Consider the following 12,022-nt stretch of genomic DNA (forward strand, 5'->3'; position numbering starts at 1 on the left):
ATTCAGCAAATAATAAAGTTATATCCAACTATTTGCATGAAAATGTAGCCAATGCCTCAGGTGTTTTTAGGAAAACTATATACAACTATTTACAAAACAATCTGGAGTCACAATATGATGAACAAACATGTTCAATTAACCATTTTTCCAACTCAAAAAACTATATACAACTATTTAGAACAACAATCAGGTGAGGACACACTCATGATGACACACGAGTTCATTTTTCCACCTTAGACGTCTGTTTTTACCATCTCTAGCTGCATCAAACGTCAATATTGGTGTAAATTTTGTTTTTATTGTGTATCATGAGTCTAGTTTTACTCAGCCTTTCAACACCATTGACTTCAGTTTTACTTTGACATCTGCACATTCACAGAAGTGTAAATAAAAACTCATCAAGGCTCCGTCTGCTGATACGTTGTCTTAAACCGGTTTGTGATTTGGATGTGATGGTGCGTTCTGGGACTCCGAAGAGTTAATAAACAGTGAAATGAGCTGAAACTCTGCTGTGAATCCACGTCTCCGTCTGTTTCCATGAAGGTCTTTAACGTCTAAAATATGTTTCTGCCCCGCGGTCGTCCATGACCTGGCGAAGTGTCAGTTTACATCTGATCATGTAGAAGCATTTCATGACCAAAGGGAGACGTTAGCTTTGGCTGTTGGATCAAATGCGTCGTCATGGCGTCGTCTAGGTGATGTTTGTCAGGATTCGTTCTTGAATTTATAAGTTTGAGCCAAAACTGTGTTTGGTTAAATCACACATCGAATCACTTCAAGTCCGAGTCGACGTTTGGGTCAAAAACAGAGCTGTTTCTCAGTCGACAACAAGAGCAGTGGTTCGCAACTGATGGGTTACGACCCAAAAGTGGGATACAAACCCATTTTTAGTGGGTCGTGGGCCTTTGACTGAAAAAAATAATGTTATGATAGATAGAATAATGTACTACTTTTTTTTTTTAACTTTTAAACTTTTAAAGCTTTTAAGTTTTAACTGTCTTGTCTAGATATTTATTTTAAGATTTTTATTATCACTATATTTTTTTAAGTCTTATTTATATACTATTGTGTTTTTATCTTGTTTATGCTGAATTGCACTGGGGGGGGGGGGCTGCACAATTTCATTGTAATATGGAGTACAATGACAATAAAGTTTATTCATTATTCATTAAGAAACACTAACTGCAGTTTATCATTGAATTAATTTTGTGTGTTAAAAATGGCTGTTACTGAAATGTTCTGCTTGTTATGTCAGCTTTATGATGAATGCTTGAATAAGTGACTGAATGCACTTTTCCTTTTTAACTGAGTACACTGTTTTTTTTTTTAGTTAGGCTTAAAATGTACTTAATTTAGTGTTAAACGAATTTTTCCGTCTTTAGCATCACCACCTGCTGGTCAGTTTGGTTTATCATTAAACTTGTCTCATACTGTCATATTCTGTATTATCTCAGGTTCAAACACACCATTTTTTATTAAATTACATTTGAGAAGTTTAACTTTTATCAATTTGAGTCACAGCTTGTCATTTAGGGGTGATAGTGGGTCCTGATGCCAGACCAGTTGAGAACCGCTGCTTTAGGGAACACTGAACATTAACATAACATCACCATGACGACGCTGGACACACCCCCTTATAGAATGGACATGCCCCCTCATAGAACGGACACAGTCAATGGAGTCATTAATCATAAAACCAGGATAACATCGGCTCTAATTAAGTATCAATGTGAATTCTAATCTGGTTTTATTCAGGACAGAGGTTCCACCAATCTGGAGGTCAAAGGTCATCATCTGGACTGGTTTATGTAGATTTTATATCTTTATGCAACAGAGTCTTGTTTAATTATTATTCACAGAAGAAAAACAATATGTCCAACTCCAGTAAAGTGTTGTTAAACTATTATTAGACTCATATAGTTTATTTATTTTATTTCAGGTATTTAACATATTGACTTTAATTTACACATTTTTAGTCAGAGTTGAATAAGTTTCCATTTATGGATCCTAAAATCTCAGAGTAGAGCAGATGTCTGGTATAAATGCGGCTGAAGTTCTTTTATTTTAAGGCTGAATCTGTATGTTGGAGTATTTAAGTACTTGTTTGGTCTGTAGATGTCCAGTTTTCAGGTTTCGTAATCGAACATTCTCCTCCAGCGATGACTTAAACATATAGACATCACCACTAGACAATCTCTGTCACGCTGGTTTTAACACAAAACAACATGTGGTCCATCTGTCACACAAACTATCTCTGTGAAGACAAGCGGAAAGAGGAAATATTCACATCTAAAACAGGAGAAACGTCAGAGAAGACACTGGATCCTGATGGATTTTCAACTAAAACATCTTAGTTTTGACACAGAATGAGTCCGCTGGATTTGGACAGGTGGACGGACAAAAACACCATCCCTCTGGAGACATGAGGACTCCATTGGTGATTAATGTAACAGAAGAAAACTGATGCAGATGTTTGTCCTTGTTTACGTCTGCTGCGTTCGAGGACCCACGGACAAATAAACCACATGTACAGACTTGTGGACGTCCAACTGTTGCTCGTTTTAAAACCATTAGGTCATTTGTTGTGGTTAAAAACACACTGATAAATATGTGCACAGTCATAAATCTTCCAAAACAAGCCCATGTTTTCCAGAAGCGCCTGTCATGTGAAGGTGAACTCCGGCGCTGACGAACAAATCCAGGCTGATCCGGGACAGATGGGACCGGTGTGGACACATCTGGCTCTAGTTGGGATGTTTTCAGCTCAGCAAAATCAAACTGCTGTTTAGAGATTAACCAGAACCAGGAGACGCCGGCAGGTGGATCTGCTCACAAATATATGCTCAGCACATTCCTCCACAGGACCGGACCTCGGCCCGGTTCTGGACGATGTTGAGTCAACACTTCGTACATTCTTGACCCTCCTGTATCGTGTTCATAGACATCCTTCTAATCACCAAAAGCACATAATCTGCACAGCACTGTCATAATGTCAGATTGTTTTTCATACAATTTATTTATAACTTTTTTTTTCCTACTTTTTTTGTATTTCATCAAGTTGAGCCATAACCAAAAATACTAAATACTCAATAACTGTAATATTTTTAACCATTTAAATGCAATGTTTGTAATGTAAACAAACCAGCAAAAATTTTTTTTCTTTTTGCAATATACAGCATAAAAAATGTACAGGGTTGTTATTTCTATACATACTTTGATATATACTTTTACACTGGTGTTATTTCTATCTATCTACAGATGTATGTATATGTTTCTATCTATCTATCTATCTATCTATCTATCTATCTATCTATCTATCTATCTATCTATCTATCTATCTATCTATCTATTTATCTATCTATCTATCTATCTAATATGCGAGTGAAGTCATATTTTGTTTTCATGTATACGTATAAGTTTTATGCAATCTATTTTATTTCTAAGGACTACAGTAGGATTACATTGTTTTGTTGCATATTCAAAATAAACTGAAACTGATATATACTTTTATACTGTTATTTCTATATAGATTTTTTTGTATATATCCTACTTTTTGTGGCTGTTGTTTCAGCTTGTTTGTCATTTTCAGACATGTCTGTTTCACATTTTTACCATTTTTTTCACTGATTCAAGTAATCATTTAATGCCATCAAATTCAAGAAAGTAAACACTAAATTAATTGATTAAAAAAATAATTGATAGCTGAACTGAAACTACAAACTCAATCTCCATCTGAGCATTTTAACAAAAATGATTTAATACTAATTATTCAACCTCGTTTGGAAACTGGGTGTATGAGTAAAACGTACAAACTTTCAGCTTCTAATGAGAGCAATTTAAAGACTTCATCGCAATTAATATTGTAATTCATTTCTCAGAGGGGGTTCATTGAAGGATGAAATACTAATGACTAAATCGTGAAAAGAGGTAAAAAAAAATAGGAGGTGTGCAGGATCCAAAAATTAACCATGAAAAAATAAAGGAAGGTCCGCACAACCTGTGAGCTCCCAAAACATTTATTCAGCAACGTGATGTTTCTGGCTGAGGCCCTTCATCAGACTGGTGAAGGGCCTCAGCCAGAAATGTCACGTTGCTGAATAAATGTTTTGGGAGCTCACAGGTTGTGCAGACCTTCCTTTATTTTTTCATACTAATGACTAAAGACACAATAATATTAATTGAAAAAAAGCCTGAGAAAAAAATGAGGAGAAACTGCTCATAATATTAATCATGTTGTTACTTGAACTGTTCTTGTTTGATTTGTTCAATACAAACAGCTGAAAATACCTTGTTTCTGCAGATGAATAATTGTGAGTGAAACGAGATGTTGTCAGGTCGATCTGTGCTAAACTTTATAATGAGTTTGTGTTTAATTAGTTGATATAAAACCAGGCTTTGACAGCAAAACATCTGCAGGGTTTTTTGGTTTATGGAGCCTTTTCTGCATGTGCTTAAGGTGGAAATGTCTTAAATAAAGAAAAACACAAGATTATATGTAGATACGCACGTGACACTAATTTACATCAGTGTTAATTTAATTCAATTACTATCTCCTTCAACTGCTAATGTTGCTCAAACAGGTATTAGCAGACAATAAAGGTTAATTCTGTTTATTATCTCTGTATGGAAATTCAGCCTCTGCATTTCACCCATAATACATAGCACCTAGCATTAGCATTAGCATGACTGAAATACATCAGACCACCATCCTCTCTCTACATAAAAACAGATGTGTTTGTTTCAATCAGTGTAAACATCACTGTATTCATTCTTCTATGTGTCCATTCGGTTGGAATGAGTGCTTGTCAATCAGTCCACCAGATGGCAACGCTCTGAATTAACAAACTGGACAAAAATCCACAAAGAAGAGTCAATACTATTACTACTACTACTACTACTACTACTACTACTACTACTACTATTACCACTACTACTAAACATGTTGATGACAGAGTTGGTTTAACTAATCTTGGTATTGAAGGGTTAGTTGTCAGAAAAATATGGATTTGCCATTTCTGGAAATTATCGGCTTCAGATCTAAACACTGCCCCCGGTGGTTCTTGGTGGTACTGCAACATATTCTCTGTTTGGTCCAAATTCGTACGAAAATAAAGAAATAAACGGGACGAGAATAAACATAAAGAATAAATTAACCTTTACAACCGACCACAGATGTGACTCCTTCAGACGTAAGTGCATGAACCAATCAGGCGCCATCTCCATTGTTGCCATGGTGACTCTTTTCCACAGTGGAAGGATGTGGTGTTGTCACGTTAATCTTTTATCATATTTTTTAATATGATCACATTTAGGGTCAGTTCAGATGGTCCTTTTAACTCGTTTCATGATAAAACCTTTAACATCGTCACAGAATTCATAATCTCAGAGGGTGGATGTAAACAGTCATGTGATTGACAGGTTTAATGGCCAGTCACTGTCAGGAATACATCGCATGCTCCTCTACACCAGAAACATGGCCCTGATAACAGCATCAGGTCATCCATCTTTAGACTCAGTTTAGGACACAGAGGAGGCAGGTGTCTTTGTCCCTACTTAACAAATATAAAGTGGGTTTAAACCTCACCTGTCCAGAGAAGGGGGGGCGGTTCCCTGACCAGGCCACCTGTCCCGGGTTCAGCTGTCTGGAGATCTGAGCTAGATTCTGATTGGACGAACCCGACGGCTGGATGTCGTTCACACCAGGGACGTGGATCACAGAGGAACTATGGGAAAAAAAAGAAAACAGAAAAGAAAAGAAAAGAAAATTAAAGTAGATGTACCAGGGGTCCTACAGGTTTCTACAAGTTAAATGTAAGACTTTTTAAAACCTTTTTAAGACTACTTAGAACAGAATTTAATGCCCATTTCATGACCATACTGGTAAAAATTAATGTCTCCTAGAATGTAGGTATTATAATGTATGAATTTACTCCAACACCTTGATTGTCATCGTTCTAAGTTGAACTACCGGCTGCAAATGTGTTAGGTTGAATGTTCTGTGATCATTTCATACAACGTTTTCAATAACTGGTTCCTAATTTCAATATAAATTGTCAGGTTGGAACAGGTGGAACTGAGTAGACTGTTATTTTCTTTGCAGTTTGGACATTTACCAGACACATTTAAACACAACACTGCAAAAAAGTTTATGGCCAAATAACTTAAGACCTACCATATCAAATTTAATACCTTTTAAAGACTTTAAGGAATTAAATGCAGATTTGTAAATTCAAGACTTTTAAGACTTTTTAAGACCCCATGAGAACCATGTGTACAAAGTCCAACTCCAGTTTCAGCCTGAGTCGTTGGACATCTCAGTTTCAGTTTCATGTGGTATTTTTGTTTTTTTTTACCTGAAGCTTTTTCCAGAGTGTCCCTGTTGGAAAGGTGAACTCTGGGAGTAGAGCTGCTGTCCTCCAGCCGTGGACGACGGAACCATCATCTTCTTATCTCCAGCTGCAACGAACACAACAAACACCATCATCAGAACGACAAACAGCAGCAGGAGACGCAAAGAAAACAGGAAATCACAACGATAGAACGGTGATTAAAACAGATCGGTAGATAACCCCTTGTACATCTGGTTGTGTGTTTTTGTGTGTTTGTCGGACACCCTGATATCCCTGTGTACATGTCTGGTTGTGTGTTTTTCTGTGTGTGTGTGTGTGTGTTTGTCATATACCCTGGTATCTCCACGTACATGTCTGGTTGTGTGTTTTTGTGTGTTTGTCGTACACCCTGATATTGCCATGTACATTTCTGGTTGTTTGTTTTTGTGTGTGTGTGTTTGTTGTACACCCTGATATCCCTGTGTACATGTCTGATTGTGTGTTTTTGTGTGTCTGTGTTTGTCGTACACCCTGATATCTCCATATACATGTCTGGTTGTGTGTTTTTGTGTGTCTGTGTGTGTTTGTCGTACACCCTGATATCTCCATGTACATGTCTGGTTGTGTGTTTTTGTGTGTGTGTCTGTCGTACACCCTGATATCCCTGTGTATGTGTCTGATTGTGTGTTTTTGTGTGTCTGTGTTTGTCGTACACCCTGATATCCCTGTATACATGTCTGGTTGTGTGTGTCTGTGTGTTTGTCATACACCCTGATATCTCCATGTACATGTCTGGTTTTGTGTTTTTGTGTGTCTGTGTGTGTGTTTGTCATACATCCTGATATCCCTGTGTACATGTCTGGTTGTGTGTTTTTGTGTGTCTGTGTGTGTTTGTTTGTCATACACCCTGATATCCCTGTGTACATGTCTAGTTGTGTGTTTTTGTGTGTCTGTCGTACACCCTGATATCCCAGTGTACATGTCTGATTGTGTGTTTTTGTGTGTCTGTGTTTGTCGTACACCCTGATATCCCCGTGTACATGTCGGCGAAGCGCGGGTCTCTCTCTTGGCTGAACAGGGCCTCAGACTTGTCGATGGTCTTCCCGGTCTCGTGGACTCCACTGCTGACACTAGCCACCGGGACCTGAGGATCCGGATCACACAGTTAGACCCCACCCCCACACACAGACCCACAAACACAACCCTGTTACACAATCCCACAGCACGGCGCAGCTGTTCGACAGCAGGAAGTGCCAAAAGCGTAGAGTTTAAAACGATAAGACGATAAACAGATGATAACAACAAAAGGTGGTTTTAACTTCAGGGTTTTTACTTATTTCTAATTTTCAGAATAGTCTTAAATGTGTTTTTTTTTTTGTCATTTTCAACATATTATGTCTTTTACAAATAATTAAAAATAACTAATGTATTTCAATCAGAACCAAAATGAACCTTTAAATGTTAAGAAATAATTATTATTTTCTTTTATCTATGGTATAGAGTTGGCTTTTTGAATTTTTAATATATTTATTTCTTTGTAGTTTTTTGTATATTGTCAGTATTTTTCATCATATATTTTCAGCATTATTTATGAGTTGTTTTTTTCTTCTTCTTTTTTTTTTTTTTTTTTACAGTTTTTCTTTTTGCACTTCATGTGTTTTTGCTGCTAAACTGATTTCCATCATTCCTGTAACAGTGACAATAAAGATTTATTCTATTCTATTCTATTCTATTCTATTCTATTCTATTCTATTCTACTTTTGTGTGAATACTCATACTAAATTTATTGGCTTAGTTTTTTTATTGTAATTTCTTTATTTTACATGTTTTATTAATGTTTTTCAGACATTGATGGTTCAGTGACTTTGACAGGTAAGATCAGGACTTTTATAATTAAAGTAAAAAGTCATAAATAGAACAGGAGTCATTGTGTTTCTGTGTTTCAGAAACATTTTCTGTCTGAATATATGTATGATTTGCCCAGACTTTACTTCACGGTCATGTTTTTCATTTTACTTTAAAGTGAATATATTTCTATTCAGTTACCTGTTAGAAATTCAACTGGTTATTAGACCATTTAGCACTGATTTGTTTTGATTATATTTACTGAATTAACAGAACTTTATCTGACATAAGACATGATTAGTTTTAAAAACAAACATTACATGATTTAATGTAAATTCAAATGTTCGTTTGGAGGTTGATATAGACATAAGAGGTTTGATAAAAGTTTACAGTGACAACATGGTAACATGCTTTAGTTTAGTTTCGGACAATGGTTCAGTAAAACTCTGTCAATTTGAGGTTTAAACCATCATCCAGGGTCTGAACACGTCCCTCCACTGACGGCCTGCTCGCCAGTGGACTTCATGTCACCATGGCAACCGCCAGTCTCCAACACTAATGACGAGTGGCTACTGGTTCACTGCCTGTCAGGCATTATGGGATATTTATGCAGGTGAAGTGTGGGGAGATTTCACACTGTAATATTTACACTGAAACTGGATTTAATTCACATTTCAGGGATTTCAGACAGAGTTTTAACATTAGATCGATTCTGGAGGTTTTACTGTTTGTTTCTTCCATCCAGTGAAGTTTCTTATGTTGAGATAAGAAACAGTTTCAGCTCAGACGGTGATGAAGTGATGGTTTCTATGGCTGCGCCTGGTTGGACTCTGTTGTTAAAGTGTGTACATTTATTTATTTAGGTTTAAAGGAGCGTTAATGTTTTATCAACAGTTAGGAGGTTGGAGCTGTTACACTACATGACAGACAGGACACTCATCAAACATATCCAACACTAGTCACAAAATCTTGTACCATAAAATGTGAATTTCTTTCTTTTGTTGCATTGTACTTTTGGAGATGCACAATGAAAATAAATTTTAAAAATGTATCAAAGGAACATATCCGACACTAGTGATTGTTCTAGACTTAAAGACAGACTCGACTCGACTGGGGACGAGTCCTGAGGCGGTTCTGGATCTGAGCGGTACCTGGGACAGATCGTAGGCGGTGAGTCCATCCCTCTGGTGAACCTCCAGCTCCGCCTGCTGCTGCTGCTGGAGCTGCCTGCAAAGCACAAAAATAGGACCAATGTATAACCTGTGTCTCACTGGTATGTCCTATCATGAATTTACGAGGCTGTCAGGTTCTGCTGCTAAGTGTGGAATTTTGGCTCCCCACCAATTTGAAAACTTGCTCCGTTTACAAGTGTTTTTATAATGCTACAAAAAATGACTTCTAAGTAACAAGCACTGCCAACACTAATATATATTCTGGTGCCTATGGGAAAGATTTCTGTCTGGTCAAACAATCACTTATCTCTGTACAAGTGTATAGTATAAATTGTCTTGGTTAATTCTACAGATGTTTTTAGCTCACTCGTTCTTACTCTTGCACTTCTTTCCATGTCTGGTTTGCTACTGTACGATTAGCCTATTTACTTATTTTTACCTCCGCCAAGGAGGTTATGTTTTTGCCAGGGTTTGTTTGTTTGTCTGTTTGTTTGTCTGTCCATTAGTGTGCAACATAACTCAAAAAGTTATGGACAGATTTGGATGAAATTTTCAGGGTTTGTTGGAAATGGGATAAGGAAGAAATGATTAAATTTTGGTGGTGATCGGGGGGGGGGGGGGGGGGGGGGGGCACTGATCAGCCTTGGCGGAGGTCTGCGCTCTCCCAGTGCTTTTAGTTCTTTTCTTTTTTTCTCCTCTCTCTTCTTCTTTTATATCTTCTTTTTATTCTAGGAAATGTTATTGTACTTTTAGAATGTAAGCCCCTGTTTATGTATTTGGCTGTAAACATCCAGTTTGAGCAAACTTTCCTGTATCTGTCATATTTAACGGTTTTCCACCAGTGTATTAGTACTTCGTAATCTATGTGATGTTTTATTATGTTGGTTGTTTGTCCAGGACGACAGATGGAAATTAGCTTCTCTGCTAAATCTGGTGCACGCATCTTGTACTTTGCAACTAATGCCAATACACACTGTCCTGTAACTAAATAAATACAAATACAAATGTTACAGTCTTGTGGTCTTGTTGCAGATTAATCTCCCAATAGAATCGGCTGGTACTTTCACTGGAGGAGAACTCAACTAATTAAATCAAAGTCCACATATGACTTCCTATCAATCAATAGTAACTATATTAATTTTTTATCATCAATTACATGTTATAAGCTATGAAAATATAGACCATTATAAGTAAAGGCACATTTTTGGTATTTCAAAAATTTGTCAAAAATTCAAAAAGCAAAATTTCTCAAAACTGTGAACAAACTTTGTAGACATTGTCCAGAGGAAGATACATATAAAATCTGAAAAGAATCCGACTGTAGTTTTGTGAAGAACATGAGGAAATTGCTAACAAAGACGACAACAAAGATGACGATGATGAAGACGATGCCTTCGCTATAGCTCATGACCTATCGGCCAGGGAGATTAAAAACAACACATCTACGCATGAACAGATGATACTGACCCCGACACAACCTGTCCACTCTGAACCACCTGAAGCCCATTCAGACCTTCTGTCATCTACACTTTACCTCATTATGTAAATATGATGCTGGTTTTGCTCCAGAACTACATTAAAGTTAAACCAATGCAGCATCTTTCTGTGCTTTGTTTATTTCCTGCTCCTTTTTCAATGTTTGATGCACAGAAATGTCCATAATAATGGTCTGAAATGATGTAAAATGTCCACAAATTCCCATCTGTGACCAATTTGCACAAACATAGAGGATGCTGCAGTAAAATCCCAATACTACATGAAAACATGTGCAGATATTAGTCAGAAAACATCATCATCACAGAGGAGTTTTATTTCCAACAGGAATGAAGACATTCAGGGATTTTACGAAGCATTTCTGCTGTTTCACATTCCTTTCATCACTGGTATAAAGGCAGTATTTTCCATTTCTGTGTCGTTTATTGTGTTTATTTCCTTTAGGATGAATCTGAGCCACAACAGACTTTTGTTCAATATGTGTAAAAATGTACAGATTTGTCCTTGGATTAAATGTGATGCAGAATTTAGACAAAGAAAAAAAAAGGCAACAGCGTCACCGTCTTGACTCTGCGCAGATGTTTCACTGTATCATATTTTTGTATCATATTTTTCCTCTTTATCTGTTGCAACAGAAGCAGAAAAGTCTTATAAACTCACACAGTTAAATTAAAATGCCACTTCACCAGAGGAGGCGACATGTGCAGTGATATTTATCACTTTATTTTACAGAGAATAATCTAAACCCCCTGAAGATCAGAAATGTGAGGTCATGAGGAGGAAGTTGAAGATCAAAAATTAGAACAGAAATGTCCTCAAGATGTAACAAAACTAGAATTTTGCCCTTTTTTTTAATATGTGGCACCACATTTCTCCATGCATCACCATTCAAATTACTGTAACTTGAACAGTTTGTGCTTTGGACAAAATTCAAATGTCATCTGTAAGCAGAGATTGGGTTCTTTCTTTTGCTGTATAACACATTAGGGTACAGGCCTGCATTGGCTAATGGGAGGGGTGGAAGTGGGCAGAGCACAGAGCAGCAGAGTGCAGTCTGTGAGAGAGTGATAGAAGATTTTTATTACTTTTATCAGCATTTTAGTGAGGTTTTAGAAGTGAAATCTTGTAAATAATTGTATATAATATTAATAGTGGTGTTTTGGAGTGTTTTGCCATGTTTTT

At 36.8% G+C, this 12,022-nt stretch overlaps 1 protein-coding gene across 3 annotated transcripts in view; it reads right to left on the reverse strand.

Moving 5' to 3' along the window:
• Positions 1-12,022, reverse strand: part of arnt2 (aryl-hydrocarbon receptor nuclear translocator 2) — an 88,471-nt gene that overhangs the window by 3,805 nt on the left and 72,644 nt on the right. For 2 of the 3 annotated variants that reach the window (XM_030127461.1, XM_030127456.1), the window contains 4 exons: positions 9,326-9,401; positions 7,350-7,473; positions 6,354-6,456; positions 5,585-5,723 (listed from right to left, as the gene is read on the reverse strand). In XM_030127461.1, the coding sequence (XP_029983321.1) occupies positions 5,585-5,723; positions 6,354-6,456; positions 7,350-7,473; positions 9,326-9,401 (442 nt within the window). Of the gene's footprint in view, positions 1-5,584; positions 5,724-6,353; positions 6,457-6,494; positions 7,055-7,290; positions 7,474-9,325; positions 9,402-12,022 lie in introns of those variants that run through there. The other variant, XM_030127470.1, reaches the window with a different exon arrangement.

The sequence above is a fragment of the Sphaeramia orbicularis genome, chromosome 3 (genome assembly GCF_902148855.1).
Source record: "Sphaeramia orbicularis chromosome 3, fSphaOr1.1, whole genome shotgun sequence".
NCBI lineage: Eukaryota > Metazoa > Chordata > Actinopteri > Kurtiformes > Apogonidae > Sphaeramia > Sphaeramia orbicularis.